General features: G+C 38.1%; 1 protein-coding gene across 9 annotated transcripts in view; it reads right to left on the minus strand.

Annotated features, from left to right (window-relative positions):
* Positions 1 to 20,816, minus strand: part of NBEA (neurobeachin) — an 882,854-nt gene that overhangs the window by 112,279 nt on the left and 749,759 nt on the right. For all 9 annotated transcript variants that reach the window (XM_019498256.2, XM_059716302.1, XM_059716129.1 and 6 more), the window contains one exon: positions 10,713 to 10,853. In XM_019498256.2, coding sequence (XP_019353801.2) covers positions 10,713 to 10,853 — 141 coding nt within the window. The remainder of the gene's footprint in view (positions 1 to 10,712; positions 10,854 to 20,816) is intronic.

The following is a 20,816-nucleotide window of genomic DNA, read 5'->3' on the forward strand; positions in this document are numbered from 1 at the left end:
CTTCTCCATTGCTTCCTGAGATGTGTTTCAACAATGTATGGAATTGCATATCCTGTTAAGACACTACAAAAACTTTCAAAGAGAGATGCCAATCTTAACACTGATTCTGTGGGACTGAGCAGGAGGAGTCACTGCAGGATATTTCAATTTGGGAAGTATTTGGTGGCTCCTAGAAATAATTAAAATTATATAGAAAAAACATATGTGGAGCTAGGAAGAAGGGAAAAAGAAGAAAAGGATGAAAGTGGAGAGCACTCCCTTTTCTCCCCTATTACCTCATCCCGTTGTTCCCCTAATATCTTTAAAGGAAACCTCTGGAGCTCTCTGTTTTTCCCATACCAAGCAAATAAAGAAGAATCAAGATGACACCCCCATTACTGTCATAATATGCTAGCAATCTTAGAATGGTTTGGAGTTAAGAGATAAAATCCCCAGATCATAAGATAAATTCTGCAATCACATAAAAGTTAGAAGTCTTGTTTATCCTTATAAAAGGATAATTTTTCAGTTACCCTTCTAGACTGAAAATGTCCCACATCTGCTTCACTTCAGGATATTCTGCTGTTGTCCAGCAAGTACTTCTAAATAATGGATTTTTGTTTATCCTTTTCATATTTAAAAAGCCAGGAAATTGCTAACAAAAATAGAAAAAACAGAAACTGAAAGGGAGCAGCACTTAAATTTTAGCAATGGCAATCATCTTCACCCACACAATTGTAAAGAACCCAAAAAGTTTTAATTAAAATGCTAACTCAGTGTTTGTTGATGTAATAGTTATGAGGTTAGAGTGAATACATGTTGCAGAGTAATTCTTCCCATTCTGCCAAATGTGGGATGTAGTGGGCAGTGAACAAGGCAGAGAAACACATACTGAAGTGAAAGATATAAAATATTCAGCAATGGCATGTTTGCTGAGCACTGTCCAAAGAATGGAATGAATCATAATGCAGAAAGAAGCAGAGTAAGTTTGACAAGACCAGATTTGCTTCACTTGGTGACCTTCACATATGAAATATGCATACAATGTTTACAAAACATGTCTTAATTATGGAAAACTTTAAAATTCAGGGTTTTTTTAATGAAAAAGGTATTCTCTATATGCTTAGAATGGCAATTTTTATGAACTAGGCCACTTTCCAACTTACTGATAAAGAAAAAACTTAAATCTTATTAACCTGATTGAAGAAAAGTTGGCTTTCTAAAAGCCCTTGCCTATCATAACTTTTCCAAAATATTTTGAAGATGGAGTGATGCTTCAATTTCATGATCATTGTATAACAGTTTATGGGTCAATGCTGAGATTCTGAAACTGGAAGCAGTTGGTGGATTAAGAAAAAAAAAGCCAGAAAAATGATGTAATTACAGTAAATTATGTAAAAACATTAATCCAAAATTCCATGACAACATTATTTTAAGCGTCTGAGACAAATATACAAAAGCAAGAAAATTCATAATGAAGGATTAAACCTTTAATAGTTGAGCACTACAGGGTGCCCCATTATGTTATCCTACTAGGAACCTGTTGTGTCTATCTTCTAGATTTTTAATCCTTAACAGAAATTCAGAGCTTTTACTAGGTTTATCTCAGAGCCCTCACATCATTTCACAATAATTTTAAATATTACAATACATGTAGTTAGAGCATATAACTACAGTGATCTGTATTTATGCATATACAATGCATTTAATATTGTTACTCTATACTGCACATTACTGCCACTTCATTTAAAGATGGTGTTACTGTGAACGCTATAAAGCTGCACCGTTGGTTTTATTATAACGCATTTCATTGTTCTCCAATATAAGGAATAAAATTCATACTTCATTCACTGCCAGTGATAAAAATCACTTGGGGGCCACTTGTCTTCCACCAGTGTGGATTAGAGCTGTGGTAATACTGGTAATTAAATTTTCAATTAGGCAGATGGACTGAACAACAACAACAACAACAATTGGATTGGGTTGAGTCATTTAAAATTGTTCATTTTTTCCTACTGAAGTAAAAAACATTTTTTTTCCATGTCAAATGAAACATTTTGTTTCAATTATTTGAAACGAATGGTTGGGGAAGCGGGGGAAAGCAGCTTATAGTTCTCACTCTTCATCCAGCAGATCAGTGCTTAGAGTACTCAGGTTGAATTCCCTTCTCTGCCTGAGTGGAATTAAACCACTTTACCAATCTCCACAAGGCTGTCCAATCCACCACCCTATATATTCCAGGACAAGGATGGCCAGCCTGTGGCGCTGGTAGTGTCTGTTTGTGGTACACGGCACATCACGGAGGGGACAGGCAGCACAATGGCAGACAGGGCCAGAAGCAAAGCAGCAGATCAGGCAGACAGCACAGGGCTGAGAACGGAAAACAGAGCAGTAGATGGAGGGACTGAGAGTACGTGCGCCAAAATACCCTTTAGTGTCATAGTTAGGCCACTCCTAAGAATTGGGAGCTCCAGGTTTACATTCACATTACCTGATTCAGGACAGAAATTTGAACAAATGGTCTCCCCGCCCTCAGGTGAGCGAACATCCTAACCACTAACATATGTGGTATTCTAAGTTAGGTCTCCATGAATGTCTCCAATTTGAGCTATTCTAATATTTGCTAGAGCAAAAAGAGAATATGAGCAGAAGTGTCACTATATAAAGGACACCTATGTTCCAGTTTCTGCTTCCATAAATGTTACATTAATTCATACAAAATGGAACAGTATCAGGTGGAAAGACTGAGAGCACCTCAATATAAAATGCAAAAATCTGGTACCTAAGGCAATCTTCAAGAAGGCAGGAACTCTGGTTTAAAATACCTTCAGGTAGTGATGAAACCAGATCTTCCTGGTTAAGTGGAGCTATTGGATAAAAAGACGATAACAGCAGCAGCAGCTGTCTTATTAATTTAACTCTATTTTTTTCCAACTGAAATGATTCTGTGAATTAGAGGTGAATTTGTGAAAAGTTTCAGAATTGAAACTGCTTTTTTGGTTAATTTGATATTTGCCAAACATGTTTGCTCAGGTCTTGGGTGTTCTACTACCTCCTCCTCAAGGTATTTATTTCAAAGGTGAAGCAGGATGATACTGGACCTGCTCATTCCCTACTAGTGAACAGGCTTGGCCTTGGCCTCCAAGCACTACAGAAACAGAGGGGAAGAAAGACAGGTTGAAATCTTGATTATATTGAAATTGGTGGGAGTTTTGGCATTAACTTCTGTGTTGCCTAGGATAACAAGCTTCTCCTGCTGCCAGATAATGAACGTAAACCCATGCTCAAGTAAGAGAAAATAATTTGTGATAAAGTATCCAAACCCTATTGACAATGCACATTATAGTTTTAGTTATACTTAATAAAATACATTTTTATATCTGATCTTAAGAAGTTAGTTCTATATATGCAGTAAGTCTCTTGTTATCCCTAGCCAACTGATGAGTATGGATCAATTCTCATTTAATTACAATTCAGTAAAGCTGAATAAAATGGGAAATATCAGATTGTTGTATCTAACACTCACCTACTTTAATGAAGTTCAACATTGCAAATATAAACATACAAAAATCAGAAAATAAAAAGTTAATATGAAGCAGTGCTTACTCAACATACACTTACTCACATGAAATAACTACTGTTGTATGCAGAGAAAGGTAGTTAGCCATGCTGGTCTGAAGTTGAGAAGAAGGCAGGGTAGAGTAGCATCTTATAGACTAATTCAGAAAGGCATACGTTTTTGTAAGCAACAGCTTACTTTGACAGATGCTATGAAACTGCATACTGTTGTATGCAGTTATTTTTACTGGACTGTAGTATCAGCAATTTGATGGTGTTCTTACAGGCCTAGAACTGTGTCTAAGGCAGATGTTCGGTTAAAGGCACAATGGGATCTAATGCACGATCCCACCAATTACACCTACTGCTGTGCTACACACAATTGCGGGTTTGGGGATCAGATCTCAAATGTGCCATACTGCCAGTGCAGGGGGAGCCCAGGATCATGACCCCAGGTTTCTTCTGTATCCGCAAGTAGCAGGCTAGTCAACTGATTGGCTCTTCCAGCCTTGAGAGTCAAGGGTTCCAAAATACCCCAAAGACTGGCAGTACTGGTCAGATGCCTGCTGCTCCCAGACTCAGGGGCACACTAGAGCCCTTGACTCCAATGTACTTCTGAGTTTGGTAACCCCAGTCAGTTGCCACTCCCAGCCTCTGGGGTGCACTGGGTCTAAGAGCTTCCATCTACCGTGGAGGCTGGGAGTGCAGATCAGCTGACTGCTGCTCCCAGCCTCAAGGGCACACCAGGGCTCTTGACTTTGATGTACCCCTGACACTGGGAGCCCCAGTCAGCTGCCACTCCAAGCCTCTGGAGCATGTCGGATCTGTGGGATTCCATGCACCTCAGAGGTTGGGTCTGCAAATCAGATGACTACCACTCCCAGCCTCAAGGGCACATGGAGCCCTTAACTCTGATGTGCCCCTGAGGCAGAAAGCAGCTGTCAGATGATCGGCACTCCCAGCCGTCAGAGCACACTCGAGTCGAGAGCCCCATGCGCCCCTGGGGCTGGGAGCCCCAATTAGCTGATGCTTGGCCATCCATTCAATATTATGCACAATGAGAACCAGCCATGTAGTTATTACATATATTTTGTGCAATAACTTTGTGGTTTATTATTTGTTTTATTACACCATTATTTCCATTAACATGTGGCTGGGTGACTGCTTAATGATGTGATTAATCATGTCATAAGTGTCTGTTGGGCTTTCCACTCACCAAAATTAACTGAAAGGGTTTTTTTAGCTCCATCAGTTGGATTACTTCTTTATCCCTGCCCTTTTTTGTTCAACACTGTAAATTTACACTGTAAATTTAATTTTTAACCCAAACACCAATAAAAATGAATTATTACAAAACAGAAACTTGGTTTTAAAAATTTTACATATAATCCTATGATATGCAGGGTGCATAATTTTTGGGCACTCCTTTTCCACAAGAGGAATCATAGGCAGAGCAGCTAAAGCCAACTTTCCACCATTAGAGCCACAGAATTAGGGGAGTGTTGTGGTCCGAGTGTATACTTACAATGTCTTTTTGTACTATGGAGTAACAGTTTTTAATGTGGCAAGAAATGGCACAGGTTGAAGGTGATTACTAATATACTACAGATCTGGCTGTTTCTTCTCTGAATAATATATTTAAAGAGATTTTTAAAATCCCAATTCAACAGAAAATAGCTATAACATGTGCTTGTATTTTAATGAAAATACAAACAAACAAATAAAAAGCATCTTGAGATCTCAAAAAATGGTTGAAGGACCAGACAGGAACATTTAGCATCTTGGAATGGAAATCTGAAAACATAAGTCCTGCAGTTCCTTTGCTTTGATAGTACTGCATCTTACCAGAACAGATACCTGCTATGGCAAAAACCCTAAGCAAGTAATGGATCACAGTCTAAGGAAAACAGAGCTAGGCTCTAAGGGCATCTATACACCTGCTCCATGGTTGCGAGGGCACTTTAATTGGAGTGGCTCTAATTAAAGCACCCACAGCATCACGTGTATACAGCATCCCATGCTTCAAAATGCTGGTGGTGGGGTGCTTTAACTTAAGTTCATTCAATGAGTTTTAGTTAAAGCACCCCCACCACCACTTTGAGATGGAGGGATGCTGAATACACGTCACACGGAGGGTGCTAGAACACGCTAATTAGCACGCTCCAGCAGACTCTCAGCATACTCAATTTATCATGCTAATTACCACATGTCAGAGCAGAGGTCCATCACATGTTTAGGTGTCCTAAGAGAATTTTCCTTCACATACAGCATTGAGAACTGTCAGATCCAACATGAAGTGGTATTGAGTATACTCTACGTATCATAGCTTCTGTGATGGATTTGTGGTAGCAGGCTTAGGAAAAACAGCTAATGCTAAATTGTCTACCTAAGACTATAAGCTAGACAGTTATTTCACTATTTTTAAATGATGGCTAGAAAAGCTTTCATAAAGCCAAAGCTATTTCTTTCTAATGATCATGTGGCATAGCCTACTGTTTGTGAACTTACCACAAATGTTTATGTATATACCAACTGTCTGTGGATATGGATGGTATGAATAAGTGCACTGATAAATAATATTTTATTATATGTATATTTTGCTGAAGTTTCACATTAAGATTTATACTTTAGCTTATAAATACCCTTTATACTTAAATCAACAAACCCTGGGCTATTTTATTTATATTTCTTTAAAATACATGGTTCTATATAGTATTAATTCAACCCATTAGTCACACCTCTGGGTAAAGCCACATAAAAATCAAAGAAGTGTGAGAATGGTTCCCTTTTGCATATTTGCACAGTGAAGATTCTCTGACTGATTATGAATTTACTATCACTTCCTTCACTTCACTTTTCCTTGTTCCCTTATATTCAAAATTATACTTTTTTGACATGATCCCAGAGCAGAGCCCAGGATTTCCCTGCTACCAAGGCAGGGAGATGTTGCCCAAGCCCAGGCTCCAGTGGCGGAGCCCACCCCAGCAGCAAGCAGCTGCTGGGGGCAAGGCACGATCTCCCATTCCCCTGCTGCCCAGCTGTCTATATGCATCTTACTGCTCTGCAATCGTGATAGGTTTGAGTAGCGATAGATCATGATAGGTTCAAAATGGGACAGTCTCAAGCCAGCTCCAGGCTGCATGTGCAGACTTCCCTGTGCAGCCAGGAGCCAGTTGTTATATTCCATTTTATCTATAACATTTACTCAAATATAAGATGACCTCTCCCAATAACTAAATTCTGTATGTGGAAAATGTATAATCCTTGTATACAAATGTAAGATGAAGCACTTTTACCCCAAGATGATTAAGGGAAAAACCCCTCATCTTACATTCAAATAAATATGGCATATCTTCCCCCAAACTTCCATCAAATCTTACTGTCTCCAAGTCTAGGGGCAGAAATGACACAAAAACCAGTATAAGTGATAGGAAACCAGTTCAAATCTGTAATGCAACAGAAGCTCAGTGCACATAAACTGCTTTGAAAATGTCCAAAACTGGTTTAAAGTAAATCTCTACAGATGTGGTATCAGACTTAACTGATGTAAGTTAAATTGCCATATTGAAATATCCCAGATCCCTCTAGATTCAAGTTAACTCACAGTCCCCCAGCATCCTAGGATGCTTTGCACCTCCCCTGCAAACCCACCCCTTGCAGGGTGGGTGGGCTAGCCTTGGCCCAAGCTCTCTGCTTCAGCCCAGCCAAGAGGTGTGGTCTAGCACCCCCCAGCTTCTGGCCTGAGCCACTGCAGGCATGTGGCTACATTTCCAGAGTCAAAAGTTCTGTTCACTTGCTTATTGGTTCAAGCTATGCAGTTTAGACTAACTTGCAAAAACGGAATCAATTAACTGTCTGTCCTTGGCCCAAAAGTACAATGTTACATGCTTGTCTTAATTTTTTGAAGCCTGGTTCATAGCTTATTAACTTCTTCACTATAACTTCTTTCTTGGCTTGACTTTTTTTTTTTTTTTTTTTGCTTTCCATTTTACATGAAATTATCTTCAAGTACCATTCTACCTGTTAACCCTAAGAGCCCCAGTATTTTTCCTGAGTCTTTGCATATCTATTCTGTTCTTATCCTTGCTTTCAGTATTGTACAAAGCTCTGCTCAATCTCATCTTGTGTTTCTTCCTTCTCCTCTCCTGCTATTAAACTTTTAACTTTGTACACTCCTCCCTCCCTTTCATGATTTCTTCTCATTGCAATACTAATCTCACAATGACACTATAAACATCTACTTACATGCTTTTTCTCCTCTAAATGCTCCCTCAAATCTTACCAACTTTGTCAACATGATATCATTAATCTCTTCTCTGTAATTATTTGCCTCCTCTATAACATGTCAATACATTTGGAAAATTAAATTAATTAAAATCATGAAACAAAAAAATGCTGAATCCTTGAAAATAATATTCTTTATAAGCAAGCTTTCCTTTTCCTTTGTTTTCTGCTTTCTTCCTCTTTGATCTGTTGCCATTTTTCACTATGCTGTTTGTCAGATTTATACTGTAAGACAGTCAAGGCAGGGACCCTGTATTTTTACTGTCAGTAGACTGCAAGAACATATAGTGTTAAATAAACAAATAACAACATCAAAGCATAAGTCTAATATGAGAATGAATACTACCTTATCAATACCCTGTTCTACATTCAGACAATGAGCAGACTCATCAGACTACAAACTTTCAAACAAAGTAGCTCTTTTCTTGAATATGGGCCAAAATTAACAAAAATTTAATTAAAGTCACTGTTTATTAAACATAAAAATGGAACAATTCAAGAACAACATGTCATTCATAAAATTTACTCACAGTTCATGAATAGTTTAAAACAGCTAAGAAGAATATAATGAACACTTAGTATACTAATTTAATAATCAACATATTCTTTTCTTTGGGTTAGGAAGAACTATACATGGTTTTTAGATATATGGATCTCCTTAATGTGTCAGAACTTCAACATTTATGAAATATTTTCAAGAGGGTATTTGGTAATATAACACTAAAGACAATTTTCTGCCATATAATTTTATCTTATACATGGGAAAAATGTCTTTCTTATTAATTCCTCCTCACCCATATTGTCTTACCAGTTGACTGGTAAGTCTCTTATCAGAAACTTCTCTGTCATTTCCTTCTCAGAATGTGTCAGCTTCTTCTCAGCCACATATAACAGGTACTGTTAAAGTTATTAAATTCACAATGCTATGCAGTGGGTATCACAGCACTACAAAAGATTCTTGAGTATATGATACCCAAAGACATACCATTGCTCGTGACTGAGAGAAGACAGAGAAAATATTCATTTAGTTGGCAGCCAGTGGAACAGAATCTCTAAAGTAGCTTGGGGCTGGCTAATTTGCAAATGGTCAAGGTAGCCCTATTCTGCTCGTTCTTGCATAGATGTGTTTGCTTAAACAGATGATTATTTAGCCTTTGCCTAGGGCTACTCCAGATGATGACAGTAATAGAAGTATGAAAAATCTTCTGGAAGCCCTCTTCTAACAAGTAAGTGAAGAAAATATAAAACTAAAATACTATTCTTTCCCAATCATCACATTTAATGACAACTTTCTCTCCTCTTTTAACTCCATCCTGCAGAATACTGAAAATATTTAGAAAAAGAAGTTGTACAAAGAGGGATTAAAACATTTTTTTCTTCAATTACTATATAATCTGCAAACTACAGTAGAAACAATCTTGAAAAAGTTTAGATTTTAGGGTTATTTTAATTGAGGTACTGTGACAATATCATGTATGACAGTATAAATTCTACAATCAATTAATAATTTATTGGTACAAAGGCAATTTTTAAATAAAGCTGTGAGTGAACGATGTGCAAATGACTCAATGTGGCTAATAAAATGGTTAAAAACAAAACAAAGTGAAACAAAAAACCACCAGCCCATTGCAAGTTTTCCACACAATTCTAAATATGGACTTCACCCTCATCATACATCAATGCTACTATCACTGGAAGGCCTGTATCCTGAGGGGCAAATGTTTCAACCCAAAGTCTCAAAGGAAGTTTTAACCTTTCCAAATTGCATCAAGTCATTTGTTCTGTACTCCATATAGAAAGAGTTTTAGGCAGGGAAAATATTTTCTGATCCTTTCAAGAAATCATCTCATGTTATGAGATTCTCCAACCAAGTCTTTAATTGGCACTACACCCAAAGTTCATTTGACAAAGCCTGAGCTGTTCGCCCCACCCGCCTTCACACTTCTCTTTCACTTGATGGGATAGAAGGACATGGGGGTTACAGTAGGCCATAAGCTGAATATGAGCCAACAGTGTGCTCTTGCTGCAAAAGAAACAACAGCACAGTGGGTTCTTTCTATATGAGTGTCAATTGCAAATCAAGGGAAGTGATTCTTCCATTCTATATGACACTTGTGAGGCCTCACCTGGAATACTGTGTCCAGTTTTGGGCCCCACACTATAAGAAGGGTATGGATAGTTAATGATTAGGGGCCTGGGAGGCACGACTTACTAGGAAAGCCTGAGAAAACTAGAATTATTTAGTCTTGAAAAGAGAAGACTGATGGGGGATTCAATAACAATCTTCACATACCTGAAGAGCAATTACAGAAAGGATGAAGATGGACTTTCCTCTGTGGCTGTAGGGGACAGGACTAGGAGAAATGGCCTCAAGCTGCAGCAGTGGAAATTTAGGTTGGAGATTAGGAGGATCTTTCTGACTATGAGAGTGGTGAAGCACTGGAAGAGGCTACTTGGAGAAATCACGGAAACTCCATTATTGGATGTTTTCAAGAGCATTAGACAGCCACTTGCTTAGGATGGTTTAGTCAGGGATGTCCCTGCCTTGGGCAGGGGATTGGATTAGATGATCTTGTGAAGTCTCTTCCAGCCTGACTTTCCTATTATCCTATGGCATAACACAAGGCCCATCAGTATCTCAATCTTTAGAGATGCTCCATCTTTTCCAATAGAGGTTGGACACTTAGTGACTATTTTTAGTTACTGGATGCAAACTGACAGAATTTTGGATAGAAGTGTATTTTTTCTAAATTTAAATATATATTAATATTAGAGCAAGCATTAGAAGTAAATATACTAAATGAAAGTCAGGATCCCTCCACCTCCAACCCCACCCCCCATATATGTGTGTGTGTGTGTGTGCATGTGTGTGTATGTACAAATATACTTACAATACGAACAAGCCAGGACAATGTAGAAGTAGATGTTGAATAGTGGGTGTTGTAATGATAAGGTGGAGTCTGCTCATCTTCCCATGTTTCATAACGCTCTGCATAGAAAACTGCTCTCTTTGGGTTCAAAGCACCAATGGGCTGTAAAAAGATTAAAAGATGCATATTTATAAAGCAGCTGAGGGGTAGTATGCTTTGGATCTGTGTGCCACAATTTCATTCTGCATACATTTGTTAAGATTCCCTATATATGAAATGCAGCAGTCAAGTGCAGATAACTCTTTCCACATTGTGCTAATCCATTTAGATTGCTGAGATGCATTTGGAATTTTATTTCAAAGCCTGGAGTACTAAAAAGCTCATGATTTTTTTTTTAAATTGACAAATATATATGATTCACATCTGCAAAGTTTCAAGGCCTTCTTGAAGTAAGAGTAGTTCCCCAATTAATTCAGTAATATTGTTTGGGAACCAACTTCTAAAACTGCATTTAAAATGCATTAAGGGCAAACTAATATTTCTGTTGTTGTCATTCACCATAATCACACAGCTAATGAAAAGTGACTTTTGCTCACACAGGATACTTTGTAATGCACATTTCATGATGAAAAGATTTCACATGGAACTGCTGGCGGTGTTTGGTGATCTTAAGCAGAAATACTTGAAAACCATTCATGGTCCTGCAAGACAGCATCTACCCTCTGACTGAACAAAACCAGGTTTCACAGAAACAAACAATCTTCTTTCTTAAAAAAAACACAAAACCAAAACCCCAAAAAACCAACAGGAATGGAAATTACAAGAATGCAAAACCCATTCAGGCCTCCCTAACACACACAGCTATACAAAACAGATAAAAACTCATGAAAAATTGAAGGTATAGGCAGGCACTGCTGCTTTTAACCCATCTGCATAGAGCTCTGATGTTATATATCATACGATTAGTTCTTGAATTTTAATTTTACACCTAATCCTATGTAAAATGTGCTTGCCATGGCTGCCTATTGACATTATGTGGATATTGTTGGAACACAGTCCCTGGAATTAAGAAAACACAACAGGAGGGAATGTAAATCAAACTATTAGATAATACATGTGAAGTGATCTTAAATATGTATTTTTCATATAAGATGTGACTGCATTATTTAGTAGTCTAGTAATAATAAGTATAACAAGAATGACAGTAATAATTTGCCAAAAAAACCCTTCAAGGATTAATTTTTAACATTATAGTTAGTAAAAGGTAGCATTACCAGACCCAAATATGAATAGTTCAGAAATGTATTGACTTTTTTATCAGAATACCTAAATTGTTTGATTTGTAATAGCAGGGTACAAATAGTAAAAAGTGTTAGAATTTCTAAAATATCTTTTAGAAGGGAATTTATAACTTAAATATAATTTTTAATTTATTTATTACTTCTATATCCCACCCTATCTAAAAGGCTCAGAGCAGCTATAAGGTATTTTTTTACTATAATAACACTATATTTTACTATATTCAGCATTTGTATAAACCAACATATTTGAATATCCAATATTTGATATCAAAACTACAAACTCAAGCATCATCATAACTGCAAATACATACTTCAAATTTTGGAAGGCATTTTTAATGCTGAGTCTATACTTACTTTAAGTTTGTATTGGATATACTAGAATAATATCAAACCAGTAAGTATGCTTTCATGTATATAATTAAAAGATGTATCTAGTGAAGTTTTAATTATTTCTTGTTTCAGCATTTTCATGCTTTGTTTTTGGGGTTATAAGCAAGTGACTGTTTTACATGGTTCTACATTATGAACAATTAAAGCTTAAAACAACGCATTTTGTTTCCCTAGATATTTTGGATGCCTAATACTTTGCTGTGTCATGGGTATGTTAATAGCTTTCTCTTATGTATAAAATGCCTACGTAATCCCAAAGGATCACTCTTATCTGATGCAGATTGCCCTGCAAGACCTCAACAAAACATTCTTGAAAGAGAAGCATAACCCGTTCCCTTAATTTTTTCCAGGCATCATTCCAACTACTGGAAAAAGAATAAAATAAATATTTCCTTCTTTATTTTACTCAGGTTTCATCACTTATGCAGCTTAGTCTTTTTTACAGTTTAGTTCTTGTATCTACAGCACAGGCTTGGACATTGTTACATTCTGCAATTCACAAAAAAATGTTTGTACAAACAGTTAATTTCTAGAAAGAGTCATTTCTTGAAAGACAGTTTTCCTTTCCTATTGATTTGACAAGCCATGTAAATGCAAACACTACAGTACTTTACTAATTTGCCCTAATGTTTGGTGTCTCTTTGCAAATAACTGAATACTGCAAAAAGGTAAATTCAATAAAAAGATGCTGGCTTGGGGCTATCATGTAGTCTTAGTGATGCTAGTTTGAATTGAAGAATAAGCCCCAATGCCCATCTGAAATTTTTCAAAGTCTACAAAATAATAACTAATAATATACATCATCAGACTTCTTAACAGGCAATTCTTATTCCTTCCAGGTGCATCTATAAGAGATGCTGACTACACGGTAGCCAAAAAATACTGTGCAGTAGCGAATCACAGCACGGATATTACTAATATGTTACTGCACAGTATTATTAAGCTACTGCACAATACTGTCACCTAAAAGATGTTCACCGGTGCTACTGTGCAGTAACTCCGGTTACTGCACATTTACTTAGTGCTTGCTAATACAAGTACTAATAAATGCAGTAATAATTGCTCAGTTGCATTATATGTAGACACACCCTCTATAAAGCAAATACAAAATGAAAGACATGGGTTTGTGTGACACCATTTGCAGCTGCCAGTGAGAGGTGTTAGTCTATGAAAATACATGCATCTAATGCCATAGTACTTTTTACAGCTGCAAGTGATAAGGATGTGATTTAACATTTCATTATATGTGTGTATGATGTTATAATAGTGAAGGAGTATGGTCTAGTGGCTAAGCAGAATTGAAGCTCAACAGTCCAGAGTTCTGCGAGTGAATTTTTTGTTGTTACATAAATCATACACTTTCCCCTCAATTTTTCCACATGCAAAATGGATATAATCACAAGCAACTGTGTGAGACACAAATTTTTGGAAAACATTTTGATATCATTTAAATGGAAGAGGTTAAGCGCTTGCAAAGGACTACTTTATCTATAGTTCATATATTTCATAATTCGGATGAAACCATTTATGGCATTGTAGCAGATATTAGGGCTGTGCAAAGCTTCGGTCCCTGATTCAATTCGGTGGTGATTCGGCCCAATTCGGTGACTGAATCTTCAAATCCGAATCGAATCAGAGGACCCTTTTATCTCTCCAAATCGAAATGGAACCCTCTGAATCAATTTGGAGAGATTCGGAGATTCAGACATAGACACAGCTTTAAAAGTTTTTTCTACATACCTTGAGGTACCAGTGCAGCTCGTGATTGCTGCATGCTGGGGCACATGGAGCATCCCACAGGAGCACAGGGGGGCCCCATGTGCTCGGTGGTGAACCTGGATGTGGACCGAAAGTACTTCCGGTCCACTTACAGGTCTGCCGAGGAGTGCACTGGGGCCCCTCGGTGCCTCCCTGGCTTGGCAATCAGCCGCAGGGGGATCCCAGGTGCCCTCCCCAGATCCAGGAGACATCAGTCGCTGAGCCAGGGGGATGAAGGCAGGGGAGGGCCCAGTGTGTTCCCCAGCAGACCTGGAAATGGACCAGAAGTGCTTCTGGTCCACTTCCGGGTCTGCTGCTGAGTGCGCTGGGGAGCCTCCCATGCTTCTGTGGGACACTCCATGTGCCCCACCATCGCAGTATTCACAAGCTGCCTGCTACCTAGAGGTATGTAGAAAAAACATTTAAAGCTGTGTCTATGTCCGAATCGCTAATTCTTTGAACTACCATTGAATCTTGAGATTCAGGTTCGGTCAAATCGAATCAGGGACAGTGATCTGAATCAATGAATCGAATCACTGTCCCTGTTTCAGGCCGAATCCAAATCCAAATCAAATAGGCCTTGCTTTGCACACCCCTAGAAGATATTGATATTTCCATTTTTTCTGAAGCAGCTGACAATACCATTTTCCCAGAATCACACAAAAATTAATGTCAAGACCATTCAGTGCCTATACACATGCAGGGAGGCTGCTTTGAGATGCAGCATGTCAGAACAGAATCGATTAATTGAATCTGCTGGAACATGGTAATTACTGCACTCCAGCAGACTCCAGAGTCCCTGCGCTGAAAAGTGGTGGTAAGGGCACTTTAATTAAGCTTGTTCAATGAGCTTTAGTTAAAGTGCCCCCAGCTCATTCAACAAACTTTAGTTAAAGTGCCCCCACCACAATTTTTCAGCATGGGAATGTTGATACATGTGGCGTTCCATTCTAATTAAAGTGCCCCCGCTCCCCACTCCCAGATCAAGTCTATAAATGCTCATTGTGCTTCAGCGAGCTCTATGACCAAAGAAGCGTTATTTCAAAATGGCAGATTTCAAGCAAATGCTGAAGTTTTTCTAAAAATCTCCTGTTTGGCAGAGTGTGGAAAGACCATCTAGGGCAGTTAGTGATACTCAGCAGTTTGCTTCTACACTTGTTCCCACACTTAGTAAGCATAAGCACTGCATAAGTGTCTGGCAACTTTCCCAAGACCGCAGTAATGGGAAAACAAAGAGGAGGAGTAAGGACTTTGTCCTTCACCGCTGATTAGCAAAGATAGTTCTGTAAGTGGGAAGCTTATTTATAAGACTCTTTAAAAAAATATATTACTGGCTGGTCACAATTCTCAGAGCTCTGGAGCAGAGTCAACCCACAAAATCAGCTATTAAAGTTTTAACATAGCTCCATCATTGCAAGATTGTAACATCTTCCAAGTATATCTGGATTTATCCTCAAGCAGCCTTGTCAGATGCGGATACAAACAGTATCTCCAGCCACTTACACACAGGCGGGGAGACTTGATTAATCAAGTCTGGTAGAGCACAGAAATTGACCCACTGTAGCAGCCTTCCATGTCACGCATATCAGTGGTGCAGAGAAAATGGCGGTGGTGCACTTTGAAATAAAATACGTTCAATGTGCTTTAGTTCAAAGCACCCCGCTGCCATTTTCTCAGCACAGGGACGTGCTGCGCCACTGACACACATGTTGTGCGGGCGCATTTAATTAGCATGGCTTGCTAATTAAAGTGCCCAGTTCTTTAGTACATGTAAAAATGCCCTCCATTTCATGCATAAGCCTGAGGCACAAAGAGATTACTTGACCAGCACAAAGTTACATGGGCAACACATTATTTCCTGTCATTTTTTCCTTTAAAAGCAAAGTAACTGTTTATTTTGATTTAATGTAAAACATGCTGTCATTTAATGCATGACATTTTATCTGGCTAATCTCCTTAGGCCTTGGGCATTTGATAAATCTAGTGTTTATATCCAATGGACATGTTTTGTAAGTCATGTACCATTTACCATTTTGTTGGCAATACTCAGAAAGTATCTTCCTTACAGTAGTAACATTAAATGTTGCCTGCTATTTCCCAAGGCACTAAAATAATGCATTTGTAAGGGACTAGCCCATATTGTATCTATCCTGTGTATTTATCTGCATTCCAATTGCACCAAACAATATGGAATCTGGGAGTACATGTTTTATTTAAAAAAAACAACGTTTTAAAACAACACCAGAGTTAGAAGGCTTTGAAACAATAAAAGTTTTCCAAGGTTAAAATATATATTTAAACATATTCAAAGTTTAACTATTTTATAACAGGTATATTCATCTGTCCATTTCTTCATAACATAAGCATCTCAAAGATTCTGAAGTATTGAAGTGTTGTTCATGATATTAACTTTTCATTTAAGAAAACAAAATGTTTAATGTTGTGGCTGGCACCAGACTGAAATCTAATTCAGTTTTATCTTGGTGGTAGATTTTCATGTGGTAAAGGGAAAATTTTAAAATAAACTGTAGAAACTTGGTCTGGTTAGAGAAGATTCTGCCAACCACAGACTCCATTACACAGTACAGAGACATTTGGAAGTATTAAGAGTGGTTTGCCTTGAAATATTCACACTTCGGTGCGTTCATTTGCATTATTACATTTAGAAGCCTTGAGGCATTATCACTTCCTTTTCTTAAAATGGCACAGTAATTTGGGAAAGTGGTTATGCTTATCATCATCTATCAGTCAAACACCTTCCATATTAACAAAATAAATGTTTTTCCATTCAATGAATGGGCATGTATGATGTCTCATACACATGTCAATGTTAGTATGATTTTGCTTTGTGAAGAAATCATTTTATTTAACAGGATGCATAGCTGGCAGTAAATGAGGAAAATTCCCATTTACACTTTAATGAGCAGGGACAATGCAGCATGTCAAACTCATGCACTCACTGTAATTTAGGAATAAAAGTCATACAATTTTACACAAACAAACCATATTACATTTTAAGGGCTACCCTTAAAGAAATTCAATGTGCAATATGACTTGCACACATACTTCTCATGTGAACACCCACTACCACTCGTATTTCAGTACAGGAAATCCCAAGAAAGGAGAAAATAAGCAGATCACCTGATGGTTTGGTAGTGAAAAGATAATCTATGTATCTATGACAGCCTCTTTCATTAGCTTTTCATCCTGTCAAACAATAAATATAACCTTTAACCTTGTATGTGTAATGAATAAAACTTGAGCCCACACTGTCTAATCAAATGAATGGTCCAATATATCTTACTGCTGCAGCACCTTGATTGCTCCATGTGCATTTTTTAAATCTCCAATTAAGCACAAAAATGGAAAAAAAATCTCAATAGGAAACCTGACAAAATACTCCAGAGAAAGAGAATATGCCTATTTTAAAGCCGATACCTAATTTTTATTGATCTTATTTGAACAGGCAGTTCTTTAAATCTATGAATAAACCATAATGATAAATACACTACATGAACATGAATACAATGGAATGGAAACAAAGACATGTATGCTGTATAGAACTGTAAATATTTAACTATGGTACTAAAGATATTTTAAAGGAATATAACTTACTATAATGCTCTTCATGTTTCTTTTACTTACATGGTAAGGAAATTGCTCACAACTAAACATGAATTTCCACAGAATATTAAGAACACTAATATTATATGACACTACACTACTTATATCACCATGTATATATAATATATATAATATTTTATAGTAGCGTAAGAGAGATATTGTAGCTGTGATGGTCCATAAATTATTCAAGAAGCATGAGTGAACTATGTAGTTGGGATAAAGTTAGATAAGCTTTTGAATGCAAGACATTCTTCCTCAGTCTCCAATCATGCACTGTGCAGTGCCTAGCTCCCTGTGATCAGAGACATGAGGAAAGATGTCTTGCATTCAAAAGCTCATCTACCTTTTTCCGACTACAATAAAAAATATCCAATAAAATATATCACCCTAAGAAATCCCTGACTCTCACAATATTTCGTATACATTTTATACATAGGCACATTCAAATGAATTACATTCCTCTACTGTAGATGGATCCTAGAAACTCCATTTGGTAATAAACACATATTATTTTGGAAGCAATTAAATTGGATACAGCTATAATATGCCTATTTCAAACCACCAAAAACAACAAAAACATGAATGTCAAGGAATTTAATCTATTACTTTATTGCTTTGTGGATGCATGTTAAAATAAATAATGAACCTTATTTGTATTCTGATTTCCTAGGTTTAAAGATAGTGACTTGGGCAAAGTCATTGAAGGAAGCATTTTGGAAAATTAGAAGCACACCAGATGACAGAGAAGATTTTATTCCTTAAAAGGTAATCAGGAAGTTCTTATGTGCCAGCAACTTTGCAAGAAAAATGTCCCCATTGTAGCATAGGGACTTCTGTTGAAGGATAAAACTTGAGTGAAAGGAAGAGTTCCTGATGGAAAAGACTGTTCATTAGGGCTGCGCAAAGTTTCGGTTGAGATTTGATTTGGTGGAGATTCAGCCCAATTCAGCAGCCAAATCTCTGAATCCAAATCAAATCAGGAGACCCTTTAATCTCTCTGAATCGAATCGGAACCCTATGAATCAATTCGGAGAGATTTGATGATTCGGACATAGACACAGCTTTATATGTTTTTTCTACATACCTCAAGGTACCAGGTGGCTCATGAACACTGAGATGCTGGGGCAGATAGAGTGTTGCACAGGACTGGGGGGGGGGGGGGGGGAGGTCTCCAGCACACTCAGCGGTGGACCTGGACGTGGACCAGAAGCACTTGTGGTCCACTTCTGGGTCTACCGTGGAGCTCACAGGGGATCACCCCCTGGCTTGGCGACTGGTGCCTCCTGGGTCTGGGGGAGCACCTGAGGTCCCCCTGTGGCAGATCACCAAGCCAGGGGGGCATGGGGTCCCCCATGCGCTTGCTGGTCGACCCAGAAATGGACCAGAAATACTTCCAGTCCACTTCAGGTCTGCTACTGAGTGCATGGGGGGACCCCCCCTGTGCTCTTGTGGGAGGCTCCATCTGCCCTACCATCTCTGTGTTCATGAGTCGTGCCTGGTACCTCAAGGTACAGGCATGTTGCAACTTATGCAGGGGTTAGGTTCCAAGGTCATCGTGTAAGGTGAAAATCGTGCATAGTAAATCGGCAGCGACTACCTCTGCCTCCACAACCTCCTGCCGCTGCCATGGAGCAGTGTTTGGAGCTGTGCGGCCGGCAGCAGCGGCGCAGCGTGGGGTGGTGGGGAGGATAGCTGTGTGCTGCCGGGCCACCACTACGCTGCCAAAACCTCCTGCCGCCGCTACAAACTGCAGCCTCGCCCCCCCTCCCACCCTGCATAAAATTGAATTCACGCAAGTTAAATGCGCTTACGACGCGACCGTACTGTATGTAGAAAAAACATTTAAAGCTTTGTCTATGGCTGAATTGCTGATTCTCTGAATCAGCATCGGATCTTTAGATTTGGATTCACCCGAATCGAATTGGGACAGTGATCTGAATCAATTAATCGAACTACTGTCCCCCAATTTGGGCTGAATCTGAATTGAATACGTCCCATTTCACACACCCCTACTGTTCACGTGTCACTTCCCTATCAGTCTGAACTGTGTGCAAAGTGCCTTTATAGCAAGACAAATAATGACTAATAATTACTTATTCCAGTTTTTAAAATACTATTAATTGCTTAAGAGCTACTCAGGATCCTTCTCTCCTTCTCAGAGAGCATTTAAAAAGATATTGGTAACAAACACAATAGGCTTGCCAAAAAAACACTTAATTCAAAATCCATTTATAAAACTTCCTATTGGAGATGCATGAGGTGAAATCTGACAACACTATATGTAATATTCACAGGGCACAAAAAATAACCATATATGAAATCTCATACTGACTACTAACTTTCAGAGAAAAGTAGAAATCTATGCTTCACTTTAAGCTCATTTGAAAATTCAACCTCTAGAGTTGCTACCTGTGCCATTATAACATGTTAGTGCATATTTTCACTTGCATTCTTTCTATCCAGAAGAGTCATAAAATGATTTGTAGATTATATATAAAGATTCACCACTGAAATGTAGCTCACATCTTAGCTGCAACACAGCAGACTATAAGGCAGGCAGTAGTGCTGAACTTCCTGAACTTCTCCATTTGGAACAACTAGACAACTTTAGACTTACAGGATGTAATTACCAAAATTGGACAGGAAAGGAAACTATTATTGTGAACAGTAACAATGACTCCTTAATGAACACAAACAATCAGGGATTTGATTTTGCATTTCCTTTAAAAGAATGGTACTACCAGTAGCTCAGTGTTTCTTAACACCATGCCTAAACCTTAATTCATTAGTGAGTCACTACTGACTCAGAAGGAAAAATTAACCTACTAAACCAGCAAGCTACTTCCTGTAGTATGTCCCCTGATGAGCTCCCATTCAAATATGGGACCTAATTAGATTATGAAATCTCATGAGAGCATACTCTGGAGTAATCTTAGTGAACTATGCTATGCAAACTGCTGGATGCCTATTGCAAAATAATAAAAGAAAACCTAAGAAATTTTAAAGAGAAAAAGGAACATATCGTTATGTTCTATGATATCATAGTCAATGG

This window comes from Alligator mississippiensis, chromosome 1 (genome assembly GCF_030867095.1).
Source record: "Alligator mississippiensis isolate rAllMis1 chromosome 1, rAllMis1, whole genome shotgun sequence".
In the NCBI taxonomy this organism is placed as follows: domain Eukaryota; kingdom Metazoa; phylum Chordata; order Crocodylia; family Alligatoridae; genus Alligator; species Alligator mississippiensis.